At 37.0% G+C, this 24,004-nt stretch overlaps 1 protein-coding gene across 1 annotated transcript; it reads left to right on the forward strand.

Moving 5' to 3' along the window:
* The first annotated feature begins 6,588 nt into the window (after window positions 1-6,588).
* LOC110877279 (WD repeat-containing protein 11) lies at window positions 6,589-23,707 on the forward strand. The gene is made up of 20 exons (XM_022125433.2): window positions 6,589-7,728; window positions 8,611-9,094; window positions 9,957-10,044; window positions 10,157-10,338; window positions 10,494-10,633; window positions 10,926-10,992; window positions 11,947-12,082; window positions 12,302-12,407; window positions 12,528-12,603; window positions 12,710-12,892; window positions 13,055-13,215; window positions 13,404-13,506; window positions 14,446-14,647; window positions 15,977-16,266; window positions 16,923-17,044; window positions 20,797-20,941; window positions 21,041-21,133; window positions 21,897-21,970; window positions 22,897-22,950; window positions 23,237-23,707. Exons 1-20 carry the CDS (start codon window positions 6,698-6,700, stop codon window positions 23,532-23,534), a joined length of 4,035 nt encoding a protein of 1,344 aa, XP_021981125.1. The 5' UTR covers window positions 6,589-6,697; the 3' UTR covers window positions 23,535-23,707.
* Window positions 23,708-24,004: the final 297 nt, after the last annotated feature.

A 24,004-nucleotide genomic window follows, 5' to 3' on the forward strand; every position in this document is an offset into this window, starting at 1 on the left:
CATATCTGGCATATCTACTTGATGTTTATTACAAAAAAATGTAACATGTGCAAGAAAATAATCACATCCATTGATTCTGAAATCATTTAGACGTTCTTTTATTGCTGAAACTAACTCCATGGCATTAAGAATATCTTGGGATTTCTTTTGTAAGGCTTGAGAAAGTCTCTCAGTTTTCTCATTACTTCCTTTATCAAGTGAAGAATAACACACGAACTCAAATGATTTCAAGTGACCATAAGCTCTACACCAGCATCTTCACTACGAATATGCTTTCGAATTTTATTTGCAATATTACCAAGAATTTGTTTTTGAAAATCTCTAGAAGTATACTTTGAACTATAAGGAGCATTCTCTAATATAACATTTGAAACTTCATCTCTAATATACTATAGCAAGTTCAAGAAAATTACCTTGATTTCTAGAATTAGAACTTTCATTATGCCATCGTAAAGCACAAACTTGGTATGTCAACTAACGAACTGCATCATTTAAGCTTTAATTGTATACGATTCTTCAATATTTCCTCTTCATTTTGTTTCAATATGTGTGTCAATGTGTGTTGCTTGGATCAACAAGTTTTCACTGAATACTATAAAATTTCTATGTTGTGAACTGTCATTGTGCTTGATAAATGCCAAATCTTTCCTTTTAGTTCTTTTCAAACTTTCAAATCCTTTAATAGTAAATGCATCATAACCATTTATCATACTTGGTTTATTATTAAATAGATAACAAAGAAAACAGTAAGCAAAATTTATTGTTGGAGAATACTCTAACTAACTAGGGTAAATTTTGAACCAAGAATACTGCAACCTACGAGCATGCGTCTTTGAACCTTTATTCTGATACTCTGTAAGTTGTATTTGGAAAGGTCCTAAACTCAGATAAGCTCGTCTTACTTGTTCCCTTAAGTTAACCGGATAGTTCCACATTTGTCTTCATTTAGCCGGATCTCTTTCGAGATGGTTAGGATCCACTTCATTGGTATTTGATTGTGGTTCTTGTGGAGCTTTAGAAATACCATGCTCTTCTTGTTGATTTTCATGTTCTTATAGTTGCGACTCACTTGTTGATGAAGCTTTGTGACGTTTACCCCCTTCCTCTTGATTTTCATTAAAAGTTTCTTTAATTTCATCAACCTTTCTATTGAAAAAAGAATGAATGGTTTTCGACTTCCCCATGATAATTAACCTAAATTCAAAATCATAATTCATAAATGACAAATCGATAACCAAAACCTAACAATTATATCACTTGCGTCTTGTATATCTGGGGCTCCTCTACAAAGTACAAAGTGTAAGAAGTCAATGTATGCATTGTGTTTTAAATTTTAGGCATGATATTTTATATTCTTTTGTTATTGTTGGGATTGAACCCTATCAGAGGAACAGATGATTAAAGCCAAAACTGGATCAGGGCAGTGGATCCAGAATAAGCAGATGTTTGTACACAAGCTTTCCCCTTGATAATGGCTCTAACATCTGATGGATTCAATCTACTGGCTTTCCTAACTGTTGTTGACTCCAAAAGACTGATAAAGACCAAAGTGCTGATGACTCAAACAACTGCCTTGTCTCAAGTACTGCTGAAGACTAGAAGCACTGCTAAAGACTAAGCGGTGGAATGAAGAATCAGTAGTTTAGTTTATTTCTATGTAATATATTGTAATCAATTGTTTGCTATCAGTAGTTGTAATAAGGGCAGTAGTTAGAGTTTGTTAGGAGGTTAGATGTCACTATCATGGTGACGTCAGCAAAGATGCCACAGTGGTTTGCTCGTGCCTATAAATAGAAGAGTACCTTGTACTGTTCTATTAGCTCTTCTTCACTTTTCTTCCTGTACGAACAAACATTGTGAGCTCAGGCTGAGGGGGAGTTTGTTACATGCATGCAAAGTTGTAATCGGTGATTGGAATAAATTTAATCATTCGGTTCAATGTTTAAACATGTGTGTTGAAAGCATTTCTCCTATTTGATTGTGTGCAAAGTTTATTTCCATTTATATTCTGCTGCAATTACTTGTTCATCTTCATTAATTTCTAAACGAAAAACACAATAAAAAAGAAACTCAGATTCTAACAGTTACTGTATAATAAAACATCAAATGCATTTAAAACACAATAAAATGTATTCTAGGCATGGGAATCTAAAACACCATGCGAAGAAAGTTAATAAGTGTGTTTTAAATTTAATGCCTATAATATTTATGATTATGTCTTAAATTGTTGTGTTTGGTATTTTTCTATATTATACAATCTCAAATGAATTTAAAACACAATGCCTAAAATTTAAAACACAATTTCTACTTTGACTTCTCACACTTTGTAGGAAAAATGCCCTTTGTAGACTAACCCTATCTATCTTGTATATTTTGTTTCTATAACTCAACGTAATAGTTAACACTTAAAGCCTAAAGACATAAGAACTAAGTAAGAGAGTGAGTACCTGGTGAGGGGGAGTACATTCTGTACTTTGATTGTATTGTAAACATTCTGAATTGAATGAAATCATTATGCAATAATTCCAAAATCCAATCGTGTTGATGATGATGTGTTTGTATTAACTATGTGGATTAAATTTCCATATCTATTCTACTGTTTAATAAAAAAATCACACACTTCACACTCTCAGATCCAACAATTCGTCACTTCACATGTGACAACTCGAGTCTTCAGGGTCTTTCCTCGCAGATGTGTCTTCATAATTCGTTGTGTTGTATTTTGTGCACCTTGTTAATTTGTTTATAAATTGTGGTGTTGTGTTACTTGGTTAAATAATGTACTGTGGAACTTGTGAACCATTTAAAGTTTACAAACCAAACCCTTACATTCTCACTTTTGGCGAAACCCGAACCCGACGGAACATTAATGTTTCATCATCATCCATACTCGACGAAACCTGGAGAGTTTCGTCGCCCAATGTAGTTTTGCCAAGACAGGCTTTCGGCCCATGTAAGGCCCATCGGCGACTAAGCCAACCCGTTGCCACTATCTTCACTTACGCACAGCCCAATCTTTTGCAATGAGACTCGGCCCAAACTCCCCTCTTGATTTGTGTACGTAAATACATGAACACAACTTTGGCCTTATGGCAAACCCTAAACTTGTTTCCCCTCTTGAATGGCGACGGCAATGGCAGACCCTTTCCCTTCGAGATAACATCTTGTTCGTTCAAATTCTTGGTTAGTAGTTCTTATCTGTGACATCCATATTTATATGATATTGTTTAATGGTGATATTGAATTAGATTAACGATTCATTACTTGTGATATTATGCAATGTTGTTATACAGTTAACATGAATCTGATTGTGATGGGCGAATAATTGTGATCTGTGATTATGGTTCGAACTTGAGTGTATCTATTTGACTTTTTGACAACGATTATTGAGTATTATTTGAGTATGTATAATTTTTAGGATCCGATAACTGTATGATCAGTGGGGTAGTGAAGTGGCTGATGATGATGATTTGGGTTCTGTGTTCGTAACTATTGAGGAAGGTTAAGGCACGAGGAAGGTTAAGGTTCCTCCTGAGGAAGGTTAAGGTTCCTCATGAGGAAGGTTAAGGTTCCCCGTAGGGGAAGGTTAAGGTTCCTCGTGAAAACCTGTAAGTACTTAAGGTTCCTCGTGAAATTTATAAGTAACAGTAGTAAAGTATGTTAACTCTGTTAGTGTGATAACTCTGTTAGTATGTTAACTCTGTTAGGTATGTTAACTCTATTATGCATGTTAAGAATGTAAACCCAGTTAGTTTATTAACTGTGTTAAGCTTATTAACTCTGTTAATTTTATTAACTTTGTTAAATTATGTATGCCACTCTGTTAAGTATATAACTCTATTAGTTTGATTACTCTGTTAGTTAACTAACACTGTTAGCTTATTATTCCTGTTATATATGTTAATCCTGTTAAGTTTGTTAACCTTGTCAAGTATGTTAAAGAATAACCATGTTAGAATAAACTGTGAAAGACATTTATGAGAAGCATGAATTGCATGAGATTGACTTATTGCTTACGTGATACATGATGTTAACTGCCAAGCACACTTAGTGACCTAGATTGCATGTGAAACCTTACCAACATGTATTGATTGTGTATACGTGCATAACTATAGGACTTGACTGATTACTTGTGAGCACATAGTTTAGCATACCGACAAATCAAGGTGAGTTCACACTCTTTCCAAGGCATGGGAGTCCCAAGGGTTGGGAGTGGGTTAATGATTTAAACGGTAATTACGACCATCCTCCGTGGGTAGGATGCCAAGAATACACACTGGACCAAACCTCTATCATTGAAGTCCCTCATTATATCGACTTAATCGCCGAGGCCTATGGCAAGCGGGTTATTAGTTAATAGCGCTATTAGGTTGAACAAACCTCACACCGTGTCGTTCGAATGGGCGTGTACTAATGGACTATGGGCAAAGGGTCAATGCTGATAGACATTGACTTAGGGCACCTCTTACATTTTCGTAGCAGTCGATACACACGGTCTAGTAACACATGGGAAGCCCCCACTAATCTTCGCAAACATGTCTGGGAGACCGCGATACGAATTAATACGATACATGGTTTACAAAACGAACATATGATTTACGAAACGAATACTATAACTAAACAACCAATTGTGAACTCGCTCAACTTTGTTGTTGACTCGTTGTTACATGCCTTGCAGGTCTTTAGGTGCATACTGACTGGAACTTGCTGTCTGGGAAGCTGGAGTGGTCATGGGTCGAGTTACATGGAAACGCAACACAAGACTAAGGGCTTTTACATGTGGTTTATAAACTCTTAACAAATGAATTTTGCTTCCGCTGTAAACTGTGAAATATTGTAACGTTGTAACACTTATTGTTAATAAATGAAAGTTTTATTTACATATACCTATGAGTTCAATGTGATTGATGGCTAAGATCTTGGTATGTCACACGCCTCGCAGGAGTTTCCGCATGTGGTATTTTGGAGGTGTGACATCACAGACTTCGACACTTCACACTTCGAATTGCAGTTTGTTGCCCCTGGTTACATGGTAAACAATCGAGTGGAAAACAGTAGATTAGGGATAGATAGTCAATCGTAGGTGGGAGGCCTGGGGGCGGTTCATTCTTTTCATAAAATCAGGCCTTCAGTTAATGAATTGATTAACTATATGAAGATGCGTCCCCATGCACGGACTAAAGTGTTAGGTATGAAAGTCAAATGACTTTAAATAGTTTTTTTAAGTTGTACTTATTAATCAACATGATGCATGAACTTTAAAATAAATTAGTAATAAGACTCGCGCGTGTTGCAACGCTGGTATTTCGCAAATATCGAATGGATTAGTCCAAGTATTATGTGATGTGTTAACCATATGAAAACGCACGTTTTGACGTATCCGATTGAACTCAATGTATCCTATAGTTGCATTGCGATTGGATCAAAACGTAACGTAAATCGAATTCATATCGTACAATCATAACGTATTATACGCGACTCGACTAACTCGAATTTATATCGTCAAGCAAAAAATTCTCGAGGGGATCAAAGTGGCATTTACAAAGTTTATAAAAAGTTAAGTGGTTAAAAACTGCATTTCCTAAATTTAAGGGCTAAGAACGGGTAAAGATAAAATTTAATAAAATTTTAGGGTAAGAAGAAAATATAACAAAGTTGGGGCTGAAAAGAAAACTATCACAAAGTTAGGGTGTAAAAAACAAACTATTTGTAAAATGGAGTATTAGTTTAGGGATTAAATTTGTCATTTTATAAAACTTTGAAGGTATCAAAGTCAAGGGGCTAAAATTAAAACATGATGAAAGTATGAGGGGAGGGGGAGGCAAAGCCCATGGAATTTCCACCAATTTTATCTTTTAAGGGCATGTTTGGCTAAGCTTTTTGAAAATTGCTTATTGACTTATTGGTTTTTTGAAAAGTCAGTATGGAGTGACTTTTTGGAAAAGTCACTTTTCCCACTCACATACACCCTCAGACCATGTGTAGTGGTTATACACTATAATGCCCCCACCATGGGGCGTTTTGCGCCATGTGGCGTCCTAGTCAGCAAGGGGGCATTATAGCAAAAGTGGTGTAGCGGGTATAATGCCCCATAATGCCCCATTCAATCCTTAAACAAAAAAAAAAAAAAAAAAAAAACAAAGTTATTTCTCATTGGTGGGTCAAACATAAGTCAAAGCTCCAACAATGCAAAATGGCGTTTTAATAGTCACGCCGGGAGGATTTTTTTTCAAAAAAAACGCCCCAAAACGCCCCATGTAATGGGGGTTTGGGCGTTTTTGGGCGTTATAAAGCAAAAATTTTTAAAAAACACGTCCCGTTACGCATGGTCTCATTATCAAACACCATTTTAGAGCTTATGACTTTTCAAAAAACCAATAAGTCAATAAATTATTACAAAAAGCTTAGCCAAACATGCCCTAAGAGTATCAGAAATAATAACAATAATAATACGTCATCAGTTGACATAATGGAGATGATCAACAAGAAAATTCTGAGCAACAGTAGTGAAGAGTTGATATAAAGCTGGTGTCCTAGTTGCCTTTTTGAATTTTTCTAAAACTTCAGGGACTAATTGTCAATAACGTAAACATAGCGTACATAACCATTTACCGACAGTTGAAACAAATACCTACCAGACACTCACCGGTCCACATTCCGGTCAAAACCCTCTCACCGGAAACTTCCACCGGCGACAATGCCGCCAAATCTCCGGCCACCACCGGACTCCTTCGACTACATGCTACCAGGCCCACCGTCTCGCAGCAACGGCGGTTCCGCCGACCTCCGTTCCACCGGCCTCCTCGCCTATGCCGCCGGCAGCAGCGTCGCAATCGTCGACTCACACTCAATGCAACTCGTCACCGTCATTCCAATCCCTCCGCCTTCCACCGGAAACTCAACAACTTCCTCAACGACGTCGTCTCTATCTCCGTTTGTAACTGCCGTCCGCTGGTGCCCTACGCCGCTTCGCCTGGACCTCCTCTCACACGATCCTACCTCTTCAAACTCTCACCTGCTTCTCGCCGCCGGTGACCGTCAAGGCCGGATCTGTCTCCTCGATCCTCGTGTGAAGTCATCCGTACCGGTTTTCCTGCAAACAGATCCGAATACGAAATTAGGTATCCAGGACCTCTGCTGGATCCGATCCGGGTTATCTGGATCCGATTCATGGATCATCGGATCCATAACCGGATCCTCACTTCTCTCACTGTTCGAAACCTCCACTGGCCGTTGCTTCTTCAAATACGACGCCGCACCGGAGGTTTTCACGTGCATCGCACGTGATCCGTTTGATTCACGCCGGATCTGTGTTGTAGGTCTTAGAGGTTTTCTGTTAACGGTTAGAGTCCATGGTGATTCTGAATCCGACGTCGTTTTGAAGGAGCTTCAGATATCTACTGATGTGTCTGAGTTGAATAAGTTGGAGAGAGATGCGGTTGCTTCCGGTGGAACGAGTGGTTCTGGTTCAAATTCTAATGCTCCGGCGATGGCGGTTTATCCGAATTATGTTGTGAAAGTGGCGTTTTCGCCGCATTGGAAGCATATTGTGTATGTGTGTTTTCCTAGGGAGTTGGTTGTGTTTGATTTGCAGTATCGGAGTGCTTTGTTTCGTGCGGCTTTGCCACGTGGTTGCGGGAAGTTTCTTGATGTGTTGCCGGATCCGAGCTTGGAGGTGGTTTATTGTGCTCATTTTGATGGTAGGATCAGCGCGTGGCGGCGGAAGGAGTAAGTTAACTCTCTGCTTAATTGAAAACTGTATTATGTTATGCCCATTCTTTAATATTAGCTACAGGTTTTCCTAGTGCATTGTGATCATAGTTGTCAGTGGCGCCAGGCGCAATTTAAGCGCAAAGGGTGAGCCTTGGGCCTAGGCGCAAGGAGCTTAACTAGCGAGGGTCCGAGATAAGTGAGGCGCATAGCCTAAACATACCATTTTTAAACATTTAGACATGTTTTAGGCTGGTTCCTGGGCGTTTTTGGATGGCTCAAACCAGTTCGGCCGGGATTTGTAGGTTTTTGCCAGAATTTATAGAACTTGGCTGAAATCCCGTCGGAACGTTGCTGGATTGCCGCTTTCCTTGCAACTCGCCCCGAGGGCCTAGGCACACGCCCGAAGGGCTTTTGACAACATAAATTGTGATCTGGACAAGCCAAAATTTTCTAAATTTAAGTCATATTCATGGTCATTCTAATCCACTAATTTGAATTAATTTATTTGGAGCTAAATGATATGCATATGAATTTGAAGCAATTGATAATCTGTAACAACAATTACACTTTTGCATGGTGGATTGAAGGTGATATAAACTAGGATGTTTTAGTTGTCCCCTGCACTTTTTTGAAGTTAAGGCAGTTGTGGTTTTCTTATACATGATATATCGGTCGTCTGTAAATGTTCCCCAATGAATATGACACATGTTTAATTAACATAAACGATAAGATATACTTGTTTTATGTAACTTGGAGCTATGGGTTTTGATCTTGATGCAAATGCCTTTATCATTGACTAAATAATGTTAGTTATGTATGCATGTCTATGTGTGTATATATTATATATCTTAATTTTTTTGGACATGAGAGAATGTACTTATATGCGTATCACCACAGAGGAGAGCAGGTGCATGTAATGTGCATGATGGAAGAATTGATGCCGGCACTTGGGACACCTGTCCCTTCTCCCTCAGTGCTTGCAGTTGTCATCTCTCGGTCAGATTCCACCCTCCAAAATGTTCGCAAGAGTCTCTGTGATGGTCATCACGACACAGAAGTTGATACGGATTTTGACAATCCTTTTGATTTTTGTGATGAGTCTCAAGTCGTTTCTAAAACACATTTGCTATCGATTTCTGATGACGGGAAAATATGGAATTGGCTTCTGACTGCTGAAGGCCCAACAGAGAATCAGAAAGATACGTCGGATGTTGGAATTGTTGCAGATATCAGTAAAGATCCAGCTTTAGATACAAATGCTAATGGAGTGGATTCTTCCTTAAGTTCTGTGAAGGATGTTATTAAACAAACAGATAAGGAGAATATTAGAAAGGGACGTTCATCACCCTCCAAAAAGAGCCAGGATGATCTGGCAGTGAAGGTTGATGCTTAAACCATTTCCAAGAATCAAATTGCATAAATTTTGTTGCTATTATTTAATACAGGCTCAATATTATGATTTAGGGCTGTAAAGAACCGAATATTCAGCGAACAGTTCGTGAACCGTTCGGCCAGAAGTTCGTTTGTGTTTGTTCGTGTAATAAATGAATGAACATGAACAAGAAATTTCGTTCGTTTAGTTAAATGAACGAAGATAAATAGAGGCCTGGTTCGTTCATTTATGTTCGTGAACGTTCGGTAACATGTTCTTTTATGTTCAATAGTTCATTAGGTTTTTTATTTTTATTTTTATATTTTATATTAATACTTCAAAATTCCAACTAATAAAATATTTAGTAAATTTTAGGTAGTGTATATTACATACCTTTTTGTATACCTTCGTTTTTGTTCATGAATGCTTGTCTGTGTTCGTTTGTGCTCATGAACGTTATTTTGTGTTCGTTACCTAAAATTAACGAACTAACACGAACACGTTCATTTCCTTAATGAACAAACACAAACATAAAATCTCATTCGGTAAGTGTTCATGAACAGTTCGTGAACACATTTATTTTCTAACGAACGAATACGGACAAGGCCTTTTTCGTTTTTGTTCGGTTTGTTTGCAGCCCTAGTTATGATTCAAGTAGGTTTGTACTTTACAAAGGCCAAAATGTCTTCCTTCCCTTTTGTGTGTGTTTATAACTACATGGTGGTGGTGTATCAATGTTGTTATCGTTTTATGTATGTGTCGCTAGCACTAAAAACTGACATGCTATTACAAAAGGAGATTATACATTCCAATTTGAAGCTAATTTTGATTATTGGGATTTATCAGAAGCTTGATAAAATAATTTATGCAGATCAGCCTGGTTGGCCAGCTGCATCTTCTTTCTTCATCAGTGACTATGTTGGCTGTACCATCTCCTTCTTTAACTTCTACTTTGGCACGTAAGTTCTGTTTTCTACGACTTTTACTATATATAATCTGAAAACATATATCACAGTTCTGGTGGTTATGTATTTGATTTATCAATTAGTTACTAAGTTATAACATGTGAAGGAGGGGGAAACCATCCTGCTGTAGCAGTTCCACTTGTTGCTTTAGGAACTCAGAGTGGTTCAGTTGAAGTTATTGACGTTTCTGCAAATGCTGTTGCTGCAAGTTTTTCTATTCATGATAGTGTTGTAAGAGGATTAAGGTGGTTGGGAAATTCAAGACTAGTCTCATTCTCATACACTCAGGTATCAAACAACAAAAATATACTTAAAAAATGAGTAGAATTTCCTTATTAATTTCGTATACCTAAAAAATGGTTGGGAAATTCAAGACTACTATATTAATTTCGTATACCTGAAAATAACACTAACTACATACAATTATTTCTTTGAGAGTTCAGGGAAATGAGAAGACTGGTGGTGGCTATACAAATAGGCTTGTTGTGACCAACCTTCGAACAGGCCTTAATCGAACCTTTAGGGTTTTGCAAAAGCCAGAGCGTACGCCAATAAGAGCTCTGCGGGCTTCATCTTCCGGAAGGTTCTTGAAACTGAACTAATTTCTTAATTTTCTATATGCATTTTTATGCATCATGCGACCCACAAACTTCACTTGCTAATCATTAATCTTTTGGAACTGCCTGAGCATTTATGCAATTTTTGTACTGAGTTCGTATTAGACTTGTTTAGTGCATACCATTTTAATTGGAAATACTTGAAATATTATGAAATAATCTGAAATCTGCCTTTCGTTTGAGTGAATACATATTCTTATAGTTATAACGGTGTTCTTGTGGAAAGTTATACTGATACAATCTTGGTGCATTTTCTAGGTATCTTTTAATATTGTTTCGCGATGCCCCCGTGGAGGTTTGGGCAATGACAAAGACTCCAATTATGGTAAACTACATGACTCATTTCCTTCTGAATCATTTTATGTAACTCTTTCTAGCAAGTCCATTCGCATATCCATCTTTCTTGGGTTGCTGGTCATTATGCTGCGCTATTATTCATTTCTATGTAATTGTGTATGTATATACTCCATTCATGATTCATTTGCTTGTTTATTATACCTCTACATTGATTTTTTGAAGTTAATTGTTACTCAAGCATGCATGTCTTTTTTATTTTCCGAAGAGACTGCATACTGATTATGTTTATATGTTTATTGTGTGTTTTCGTGGTTACTTATTAAACTTTAAGATAAAATATAAAGTAATCATGTTTGTCATACCCTCTATTTTGATTTTTGGAAGTTAATCGTTAAACAAGCATGCGTGTCTTTAATTCTTGAAGAAATTTAGTTGTAGCTATGTTGACATGTCTACTGTCCATTTCCTTCATGGTGATAATTTCCATGGCTAATCATTTCAGTTAGAATCATATTTGCAATTCTCTTTTTTATATCTTTGCTCTATGCTGTAAGATTTGGATTCTATAATACGAAGCCATCAAATGCATTTTTTTGTTTCTCTATGCCTAAAAGGCGAACACTACACACACACACACGTATTAACATACTAAACATGAGAAGTGAAGGATTTTTTTTCCATCTACTTAAGCATGATATTTTGTTGCAAAATGTTAAAAAAGTAGTGTATTTACTCTAGTAGAGTAATTATGTGTAATTACACTAGAGTTAACATAAGTACTCTACTAGAGTAAATACACGATTTTTTAGATTCTAGGACTAAAATACATGCTTGACAAGATGGGAAAAAAATTTCAATTAAAAAAAAGGATTTCCCTCCTTCACTTCTCATGTTTAGTATGTTAAGCCCATTTGTACAATAACCTGACTCTATATGTGTATGTATATATGTATTGATATTAATAATGTTTCCTTTTGTGCAGCTTAGGTCTTTAGCTCTTCCATTTACAGTATTGGAGTGGACTCTTCCTACTGTTCCACGACCAACGCAGAGTGGAGTATCTAAGCAATCTGATGCTTCTGTGCCACCCACAGGGATGGTATCCCAGGCAGAGTCTAGTGAGTTAAAAATCAATATTTATTACCATGGTCATTATCATTGAACAGTGTCACATTTTTTCGCTCCTAAAACATAAAATCTCATCAAACTGTTAATCATCATATGGACTACCAAACTAATAGACCTTTTTAACTAGTTCGATTTTACCATTGCTGTTGTTGCTGCTGCTATTGTTCTTGATATTTTACTTGGGGACTCAAAAGTATGTTTTGGTGCAGAGGCAGACGGAGCTCAAGAAGAATTTTCAGAGAGTTTTGCATTTGCTCTGGTTAATGGTGCTCTTGGGGTGTTTGAAGTTCAAGGCCGTAGGATAAGAGACTTCAAGTATTAATCTTTTTTTCTTTCCATTTTATTAATATTTTAGTTTAGCTTGTTCTGAGTAACGTGTTACGACTTACGAACTGAGATTCTATAAGCTGACGAGATGTGTTCGTTACTGAGCAGACCAAAGTGGCCTTCCACTTCACATATTGCTGCTGATGGATTAGTTCGAGCTATGGCCTATCGTTGGCCTCATGTGGTTAGTATATATTAATTATCTTTCCCCTTGTTTATCAAAGTTGTATTTAGGGTTTGCATCTTTTGAACTCTTAATATTGTGACAAATTTATAATTTATTTGCTTAGGTCATGGGTGACAGATCAGGAAACATACGGTGGTGGGATGTTACAACTGGACAATCATCCTCTTTCAACACTCATCGCGAAGGTATTCGGAGAATCAAGTTCTCACCTGTTGTTCCTGGAGACCGTAGCCGTGGACGTATTGCTGTATTATTTAACGATAACACATTTGCTGTATTTGATCTTGTAAGTCAGACACATAACAATGCTTTGAGTCTCGTTCTTGATGTTCTAAATATGATCTTATATTACTTGAAGTGAAAAACAGAAAAAAGTAAATATTAACTTAAAGAGAAGATCATATGGATAACGTATACATAGAAAAAGATTAAAGTTGCTTTTTTGCAGGATTCACCAGATCCATTAGCCAACTCTCTATTACAGCCTCAATTTCCTGGAACACTGGTGCTGGAACTTGATTGGTTACCTGTACGAACTGATAAAAATGATCCGTTGGTTTTGTGCATTACTGGAGCAGACAGTAGCTTTCGACTTGTTGAGGTTAACGTGTATGTATGATAACTTATCGGGTTTTCAACAACTTTACTTAATTCTTGTCACAAGGGACAACTTTCCAAGTTCTTTTTCTGTTTGATTAAAAGAAATTGTACTGCTGATAAGTATCTGTTGATTGGTTGTTGAGTTTCACAATTTGCTATTATATATGTTCATTAGAATTTCCTATATTTTTATGCAGTGAGAAAAGAGTTGGTTATGAGGCCCAGTCTGGAGCTATAAAGGAGCGATTTCGGCCAATGCCTTTATGTTCTCCTATATTACTTCCTACACCACATGCATTGGTAATTCTGACTCCAATCTGTTCTTTAAACAAACTTTATGTTTTTATTAGATACAGCCTTGGATTAACTCTTCTAATTTATTCTTAAACCATAAGTATTATTTCAGTTATAAAATGCTTAGAACTGTTTATTTTTATTTGAAATGGTAGTTCTTTAAACTCTGCAGTTATATGAAGAACGGCTGCTTGGTTCTTGCGGTTTAAAAGCCTTTTATGGTTAAATTCAATGTTTTAAAAACCGGTTTTATACCATACTGGGTTGGGCTCAGAAACGGTTCAACCGGGTGTATCTGGCGGTTTAACCGGGTGCACCGAACGGTTTAACCGGTTGTATCAGATGGTTCAACCGGTACTACCGGCCGGTTTAAACCGGTTTTTAAAACTTTGGTTAAATTACTTTAGATATTTGAACATTTAACCCCTTTATCTTTCACTAGCTTACATGTAGTCCCTAAAACTGGTAAACTTTTACATACAAAGTGTAAAATTAGTTTGTGTAGGTTAACATCTAACCCCCTCTATGTTCATTAGTTTACATTTGGTCCTTAAACTTATAAATTTATACATAAAAAGTATACAATTAACATTATATATATGTATAAAAATTATAAATATCTATTATTTTTTTAATTTATAAATTTTTAACTACCTTATCGCTACTGCTACGTAGCATATAGGTAGTTTGTCGCTATTGACCACTATTCGCTATTAACAACTATGATATAGTGTGAACAAAAAAATTTGACAACAATCTTCATCACTACAAAATTGTACTTCTATTAGTAATATGTTGAATTCTCTTTGACATCATCAATCAATTTTTTTACTTGTTATCTTGTTTACAGTATGCTGCTGACCTGTGGAAATGAAGTCAAAAACTGACTATTCTATTTCTTTATAGTCATTCAACACTTGACCTCTTTATCTTTTTTAATGGCAGGCACTGCGCTTGATCTTGCAATGTGGTGTAAAACCTTCATGGTTTAACACAAATAGTTCCCTTATCAATAAAGAAAATTCTCAGTTATCAAAAAGTTCATCAGTAGGAGATCTTCGTAGTTATTTAATTGATATACCAACTATTGGTGATTCAGTTGTGCCAGAATTGCTTCTCAAGGTATTAGAGCCTTACCGAAGAGAAGGTGAGGTTATGAGTATATGGCATGGAGCTCATTCTAGTTAGAGGTGGCAAAATGGGATTTGTTGGGTAACAGGTTCAGGTTGAAACGGGCCGGGTCAAGTCGGGTCGGTTAACCCATGACACCTTTTTAACCATTATTATATTTCTTTACCACATTTACAACAATGCCATTCAACTCATGTTTTTTTTTCTTTTTGTGTATTCAACCCTTCACTTTTAGCATTGCCACTTACACCCCCTCAGCTTTCTAAAAACTTTGTAAAATGTCATTTTGACCCCCCCTCGAGTTTTACGTGCTTATTTTTATGTACGTGGGTCGAATATAATATGTTTTCGTGCTTATTTTCATGTACGTTTTTGGTTGGTCTACGTGTTCAGAAACGAGTCAGGTCAAATACAATACGTATTCACTAAGTAGTATATATTTGAGTTACTTTACGTTTCAACTCTGCCGCAACGCGTGGTACCGTTCTTTAACGTAAAAAAACACTATTTTCTTACGTGCTTATTCTTAAATATGTTTCGTTATAAATCCAAGTTGGTTTACGTTTTGACGTAAATTTTCTCGGTAGTGAGTTGGTCAAATATAATACGTTTTTCGTGCTTATTTTCATGTGCTTTTTCAGTTGGTCTACGTTTTGACGTAAATATTGTTCGAAAACTAGTCGGGTCAAATATTTGACGGTATAAGTTCGAGTTACTTTAAGTTTCGACGCCGCCGCAACGCACAACGGGTCAAATTATTAGTTTTTAACATATATTGTTACAAATATAATCTATGCAGTTAATGCGGTAAAATAGCGGATATCGGTCAAGGACCGATATTTGATATAGGTTATCTCGGTGAGATATCGGTGGGATATCGGTAATTTTAATATAATGCAGAATTTATATATATAGCAATTTAACACCAATAATTCAGTGATATATCGGTTATATCAGTCAAATATCGGTGATATATCGGTGATATATCGGTTATATCGGTCAATATCGCTGATAATATCGGTACCGATATTTTACTCAGGGACCGATATAACCAATATATAACTTCATAGAATATAATAGTATGACACTATCACACTTGACAGTAAAAATCTAATCTTTGAATTAAATGATTTAGGAGGCTGTTGTACTTTAAAATTAATAGATGAGTTGAATTTAAAATCGACTCATTTGAGATAAACTGTAACCCAAATCGACCCATTCATACTTCTGATTGAAATTGCAGTAAATGGGCTGTGATTGAAATTGCCACCTCTGTTTCTAAGTGTATATTGTTGAAAAAATTCGTTCATTTATTGTTTTACTTTGTTGAATTATGTTGCATCAGGTTGCATACTTGATAATGAGATTGTACGACAGTATGCTGCTATACTTAATAAAGGTTCAGCTGCCAGATTCTCTTTTGCAGCTGCAATATTTGGTGAAACCTCTGAGGCTTACTTTTGGCTGCAACTACCTCGTGCACTTAAGCACTTGATGAACAATCTGGCTAACAAGTCTCTACAGAAAAACCCAGTAATATCATCATCATCATCAGAAGCTGATGACGTGTCCTTGCTGACTAGGATATCCTCCAAGGGCAAATCTGGAACTGGGTCAAGTAAAAGTAACACAGTGGTAAGCTTTCTGGGTTTTTTTTACCATAGAGAACTGAAATACTGAAATTCTATTTCAGTTAAGTATTGCTAAAACATAACCGAGGTCTTTCACAACATCATTTATGGTTAATTATAGGCTACTTATACAACTAACTTCCTTTCCTCAGAACCGATTATTTGATCTTCAATAATCCGAGTTATATAATTAGTTGTAATAAAAACAGGAAATGTTGTTTGGATGTGCTTCATCCTTTTCTAGTTGTAACAGCCAGATAAAAAATATTTGAGTGCTTGGAAAATTCTTATTATTGAAGGAACTAATAAATATATGAAGCATTAAAATTTAAGATAACGCAGTTTTTTTCTTTCAATTAATATAGTTATAACTAATAATATTATTAGGAGGATTGTCATCTGTAATTTCAACAATAATCTTTTTCCCTGAGAGAAAATTTAACTATGAAAATTTGGGCAACAATTTTCAGAAACGACTGTTTCAAGCCCCTCCTATAGGTTTTACATTTTACCAGTATTTACTTTTAATGTAAATTTTTAGTGCTATGAGCATATACCTATACTTCCATATTTCTGTTTATCAGGCCTTTCTTTGAGAATGAATCATAAAGAATGAGTTATTTTGTGAGTAGAAATTAACGATGTTATCACCTCAAACAGAGTGATGGTGAACTTAGATCAATGGCTTTTGAGCAAGAAGAATTGTGGGAACGAGCTAATGAGCGTATTCCCTGGCATGAAAAACTAGAAGATGAAGAAGCTATTCAAAACCGTGTGCATGAGTGAGTATAATTACCGAAATTTACCTTTTACCCAGTTTTATATCAAATGGGTCAAATAAGATATATAGATTAGGGGAACATGCCAAATGGGCCAAAAGTTTATTTTTAGTGAATACAACCTCCAAAATTTTTAATCAATCATTGAGATTATGATTGTAGGGGCTGGATCATGGACATGGCAATCTTAGCCTACAAAACGTAGGGGACAACCTCAGGGTGACATGTGTCCTTTTTAATTTAAAGGGGGGGGGGGGTATTATGGTCTTTTCTCGTGTGACCTACATCACCCCCAATTTTTGAACGGCTATAACTTTTTCATATGATAGTTTAAAAAAAATTACACTGTATTAACGAGCATTTCATTCTCTCTAATTTGAGTAGGCTATTGCTATAATTTTCTTAATTTTTAATTTTTTATTTTATTTTACAAGCTATAAAGTTAGTAGTAAATTGTTGGAGGTGGTAGATGCACTTAAAAGACGTAGGATAGGGATAGCATGCCTTCAGGAGACTAGGAGGAAGGGGCACAGAGGGGAGGTGTGTAATGGATACAAGTTATTGTACTCGGGGACGGATGGGGCAAAGAATGGGGTAGGCTTTCTAGTGGCTTTGGAACTGTACAAAAATGTGGTAGAGGTGATACGACACAACGATAGGATTATGGTGGTGAGGTTAGTACTAGGAGGAGAGGTGGTGGCAGTGGTCTGTGCTTACGCACCACAAGTTGGACTAGGGGACCAGGAGAAGCGGGATTTTTGGGATTGTTTAGATGCAGTTGTGAGGGCCATACCAAGGGATGAAAGATTATGTATAGGAGGCGATTTTAATGGTCACATTGGTAAAGGTAGTGACGGCTTCCAGTCAGTGCATGGGGGTTTTGGGTTTGGTGATAGGAACGACCCCGGTAGGGATCTTCTAGACTTTGCAGTAGCTCACGACCTAGGTATCTTAAACTCTTTTTTTAAGAAGAGAGATTCACATTTGATTACCTACAGTAGTGGAGGACGTAACACACAGATTGACTATCTTTTAATGAGGCGATGTGATCTAAGATGGTGCAGGGATTGCAAGGTTATACCAGGGGAGGCAATAGTGGCTCAACACCGTTTACTGGTCGCTGATATAGTCATGAGAGAAATTTTGACTAAAGGGAAGGGGAATATGCGACCTAGGATACGTTGGGGTAATTTGAAAGGCGACAAGATTGCACTATTCAGAGATAAGGTCATCTCGACAACTTCGGCCCGACTGGATGGGGACTCAAACCTGGTGTGGGAGGCTATGGCGACCACCATTACTTATGTGGCGAAAGAGACCCTAGGGGTAACAACAGGAAAGATAGATGGACGTAAAGAGTCTTGGTGGTGGAATGATGAAGTACAAACCAAAATAAAGGATAAGCAAGAGAGCTTTAGGGATCTTTTCAGATGCACGGATGACGAGGAGCGTGTGAGATTGAGGGAGAGATACACAAAGGCCAAAAGGGAGGCGAAAAAAGCAGTGACTGAAGCAAAGAACACAGCCTATAAGATGTATGAACGCCTAGAAACAAAGGAGGGGGAAAACGATATGTTTAAGATTGCCAAAGCTAGGGAGCGCAGGAGGCAAGATCTAGGGGTAGTGAAGTTTATAAAGGGAGAGGATGGACGTGTGTTACTCAAGGAACATGACATAAAGACGAGATGGCAAACTTACTTCCACAAACTTTTCAACGGCGATGGGACTTACCAACAGCAAAGAGACAACTCGACTACACAAAGACAACAACGAAATAACTGCTATTGTAGGCGTATCACACAGGGAGAGGTGATGGCAGCACTTAAGAAGATGGGAAGGGCTAAGACAGTGGGTCCGAACAACATACTAATTGAGGTGTGGAAGTGCTTAGGACATAATGGAGTTCAATGGCTAACTAACTTGTTCAATCTCATTTTCAAATCTGGAAGAATGCCAGACCAGTGGAGGAGTAGTATTGTAGTGCCTTTATATAAGAACAAAGGAGACGCCCAATGTTGTGGTAGTTATAGAGGGATTAAGTTGTTAAGCCACACTATGAAATTATGGGAGAGGGTGATTGAGACCAGACTTAGAAGAGAAACCCAGGTTACGGTAAACCAATTTGGTTTCATGCCAGGGCGTTCAACTACAGAGGCGATACACATTCTAAGGAGATTGATGGAAAAATATAGAGAGAAAAATCGAGATCTACATATGGTGTTCATTGATTTAGAAAAGGCGTATGACAGTGTGCCACATAGATTGATATGGGAAAGTTTAGAGGATAGAGGGGTACCTAGTAAGTATGTAGACTTAATTAAGGATATGTATGTTAAGACTAAAACTAGTGTTCGTGCACCGGTAGGGGATACAGATTTCTTTTCTGTGGAAGTAGGACTCCACCAAGGGTCAGCGTTGAGCCCTTTTCTATTTGCGATTGTCTTAGATGAGTTGTCAAAGTCGATTCAGGAGTCCGTTCCGTGGTGCTTGCTTTTTGCAGACGATATTGTGCTGATAGAAGAAAGTAAACAAAGCTTGAATGCGAGGTTGGAAGAATGGCGTATAGCCTTAGAATGCAAAGGTTTGAGGATAAGTCGCTCAAAGACTGAGTACCTTTACTGTGATTTTAGCGGAGCAAGCGACGAACAAGACACTCAGATTACCATTGAGGGCCAGGTGGTACCACAGGCAACTAAGTTCAAGTATTTAGGATCGTTTGTTCAGAGTAATGGAGAGATAGACAGCGACGTGGCTCACCGTATCCAGGTTGGATGGTGTAGGTGGAGAGCAGCCACGGGGGTATTGTGCGATAAGAGGTTCCCTGATAAATTAAAAGGGAAATTTTATAGGGTTGCAATTAGACCCTCTATCGTATACGGAACAGATTGTTGGGCCATCAAGAAAATGCATGCTCGAAAGCTAGAGGTAGCGGAGATGAGGATGCTAAGATGGATGTGTGGGCATACTAGGTTGGACAAGATAAGAAATGAGGTTTTTAGGAAAAGACTAGGAGTCGCTAGTATTTCAGACAAGATAAGGGAGGGGAGATTGAGATGGTTTGGGCATGTCAGGAGGAGGCAGACGACAGACCCGAGTAGAATAGTTGAAACACTCACTGTAGATGGAAGGAGGAGTAGAGGCAGGCCGAAAATGACTTGGGATGAGCGGATTAGGCAAGATTTGCTAGATTTGCACCTCTCTGAGGACATGGTCGAGGACAGAACTTCGTGGAGACGTAGGATTAAGGTTAAGGACTTTTAGGATTGCGGCCTGGTTTTTGGTTTAGGTTCTCGTCTTATGAGTTTAATTTTTCAGTTTGTATAAGGTGTGATATAGCTTTTATAAGTTCTCACATAGTCCCGGTGTCGTATTTTTACTAACACGTACTTATTCATTTATGTGTTTATTTTTATTCCCCCCTTTTTAGTAGTTGTGTGCTTATATAATGTCCCAGAAGCTTATGTCTTGATTATGGTTTATAGAGCCGGGGGTCTCACTGGAAGCAGCCTCTCTATCCCTGGGATAGAGGTAAGGCTTGCCTACATCCTACCCTCCCCAGACCCTATCAATAGCTCTGCTATAGGTGGGATTATACTGGGTATGGTTGTTGTTGTTGTTGTTGTTAAGCTATAAAGTTATGTGATTGTGTAGCGTTACGTGATTTTGTTCCGGTATGTAATTTAGACCTAAATCACGTATTGTAAGGTAATTTTAATATCTTATATTCTATGTTTAATAATAATAATAATAATCAGGCTCGTGTCAATTGGTAACTTGGAAGCCGCTGTGAGTTTGATGCTTTCCACACCTCCAGAAAGCCCATATTTCTATCCAAACGCCTTACGTGCTGTTGCTCTTTCATCTGCTGTTTCAAGATCCCTAAATGAACTAGCAGTTAAGGTAATTGGGATTTCAATATCTATTAATTCTTCAAATTTAAATATTACTTATTCCCGCACTTTAAATACTCATTCTGCACTCACTTGTTATTTTATGTAGGTGGTTGCAGCAAATATGGTTGAGAGTGACAGGTCATTGGCTGGTACACATCTGCTCTGTGCTGTAGGGAGATATCAAGAAGCTTGTTCACAGGTGTTGTTCGTTAACACAATCTTGTCATTTGTGAATTTTCAGAACTCCACAAAGTTGTAATCGAACTGTAGAAACACGTAGTGGCAAGTTAAACGGGCTATTTTCTTGAGTAAATTTCTATTTTGGCCCTTGAGGTTTAGTCAGTTTAAGCATTTTGACCCAAACAGGAATCTTTTGATATACCAGACCCTGAGGTTGCATTTTGTAACGGCTTTGGCCCCTAACACTAACTCTGTTACTTTTTTCTATTAAATGTAAGGTATTTTAGTACTTTTACACCTCAGGGGCCAAAATAGTTTTAAATATAACTCGACTTAACTGAAAATAGTAACAGAGTTAGCATTAGGGCCAAAATCGTTACAAAATGCAATCTTAGGGTCTGATATGTCGAAAGATTCGTTTTTAGGCCGAAAGGGTTAGACTGACTAAACCTGAGGGGCCAAAATAGTAATTTACTTTATTTTCTAAGTATGGTTAAAAAAATTATGTTATTTCAGTAAGTGAAGTTTTTTTTTTTTTTTTTTTTTTTTTTTTTTTTTTTTTGATAAAATCATTTTGGATGTTAAAATTATGCTTGGGGTGATTTTTGACCCATTTGACAATTGACGAGTTCCCTTTTAACTTAAGCAATATTATTTATTTTACCTGCTTGACCTGTTAGAGATAAAACGTAATGCAAGACCCATCAATAATTAAATTAAGTATATGTTTGAGACGTGAAAGTTATAGGTATATATGATACGGTACATTCATTATGTTGCAGCTACAAGATGCGGGATGCTGGACAGATGCTGCAACGTTGGCAGCAACACATTTAAAAGGAACAGATTATGCAAGGTTTGCATTTCCCTTTAACCGTTTACATTCATCTTTCTTTCTAGCTTCACAGTTCATTATCCATGAATATTTTACGTATCATCTCTAGCACACGATTTATTTTCCTCAGTTTTTAGTATGAGAAGAAATAAAAATAGAAATAAGGACATTGTTATATGGGGGATAATTTCAAGTATCCCCCTTTATCCTATTTACCCAACAAAATTTCATATTATCAAATATTCCTGTTTTAAAATTTAGCCTTTTGTCTTGCGTCCCATGTCTTCAAATTTCGGTAAGAGTTTACGAGTTTGGAGTGTTTTGAGTTTATTACGAAGACATCATTATGGAGGACTAAATGGTCATGTTATAATTTGTTTCTAACGAAATGGGAATATAAAAGTTCTAAGTGTTTTTAATGGGTATAACTGGTAGGATAAGGATCCGTTAGGAGCCACCCTTTATTGCGAGAACCGGTGTGAGCACAACCAAAAATACCTAAAAAAAATTAAAAACACACAAAATAATTTATTTTATTAAAATTCGCTAAATTTCGTCACTAAAAAAAGGATTTTTTTTAGTGACGAAATTTAGCGAATTTTAATTAATTTTTTTAGCATTTAGTGGGGTTTAGCTTTATGGTTTAGTTTTTAGCATTTAGCTTTGGGGGGGGGGGGGGGGGTTAGGTATTTGGGTTGTGGTGGGGTGGGGGTGGGTTTCTAGGTGGGGGTGGGTTAGTTTTATTTTGTTCTGTTCACATTGGTTCTCGCAACAAGGGTGGTATTATCGTTTTGAATGAGTATATTTGATTTTCAGCAGGGGTTGGGGCTGTATCTGGTGTTACTTTAGAGTGAATTAACTCTGTTAATATAATAAGTTATATATTTTCGCAAGACAGTTAGAGATGGTAGATTTTTTCTCATGTTTATAATATTGTGGTTTATCAGGGTATTACACAGATGGGCTGAACACGTCCTTCATGCAGAACATAACATCTGGAGGTATTCATTATCATTTCCTTTTGTTTGGCTGTAATTAAACTAATCAATTTTAAAGGTGGACCGGTTTACTTAACAAATAGGTCATATTTAGGGCTGCATTTTATCTCTAATGACTAATGTGTCAAATAGCCAAAATAGGAAACAAGTGCTAAAAAATGACACGTTCACTCGACCTAACACTAAGCAATTTTGTGCGTTTTGCTTCGTGGTCACTATATTCCGATTTCAATACTTCTCAGTTTATTTTCTATCGTTTAGTTAATCCTTGACTATTTTTCCAATGCAGAGCCCTGATTTTGTACGTAGCAGCTGGTTCATTACAAGATGCACTGTCAGCACTCCGTGACGCTCAGCAACCCGATACTGCTGCAATGTTCATCATTGCCTTTCGGGAAATTCATGTTGAGTTTATTCAAAATCTTAATACTAACGACGACTCGGATTCTTTAATCAAAGAGAAACTGCTTGTTTTGCCCGGATTAAACCCTGAAAGTGAAGATGTTATTGCTATTGGTGAATTGTACGGACAGTTTCAACAAAAGCTAGTCCATCTGTGCATGGACTCTCAACCATTTTCCGACTAATTTTTTTTCTTATCTACTGTTGTTAAAGCTCCATGTATACAAGTTGAGATTGCTGGTGCACATTGATGTGTATTTATGTAATTGACCATGGTTGTGGTCTGAGAAAAAAGAGTCAAATGGAGCTGTTTACAGATTTTGAGATCATTCTATTAATTATTCAACTTTACCTGTAATGTTTTTTAGTTTATTTTTACACGTTTTACGCAAACCATTCACTAATGAAACAATCACCTATAATAGCACTTGAAAGGAAAATTTGGGCGCTCAACAATCAAGCTATTTTGGGTAAATGTATCAAATGAGATACTAAAAAAAAATACATAGATACAAAGTAACGGCAAGGTGTTCAATACTTCGATGGCAAGGTGGGGTCTATGAATATCAAAGAGTTGTCGTTTTTGTGGCTTTCTAATCAATCCAAGATATCGCTTAGGGAATGGAGAATGTGTTGAGGTTTTGTTTTTTCATTT

The sequence above is a fragment of the Helianthus annuus genome, chromosome 9 (genome assembly GCF_002127325.2).
Source record: "Helianthus annuus cultivar XRQ/B chromosome 9, HanXRQr2.0-SUNRISE, whole genome shotgun sequence".
Taxonomy (NCBI): domain Eukaryota; kingdom Viridiplantae; phylum Streptophyta; class Magnoliopsida; order Asterales; family Asteraceae; genus Helianthus; species Helianthus annuus.

Excerpts from the sequence above, each read along its gene's own strand:
- LOC110877279 (XM_022125433.2), top strand. The coding sequence starts at position 6,698 with ATGCCGCCAAATCTCCGGCCACCACCGGACTCCTTCGACTACATGCTA. Across the intron at positions 7,729-8,610 it reads AGCGCGTGGCGGCGGAAGGA|AGGAGAGCAGGTGCATGTAA; the intron begins GTAAGTTAACTC and ends GTATCACCACAG. Across the intron at positions 20,942-21,040 it reads TAAATGAACTAGCAGTTAAG|GTGGTTGCAGCAAATATGGT; the intron begins GTAATTGGGATT and ends TATTTTATGTAG.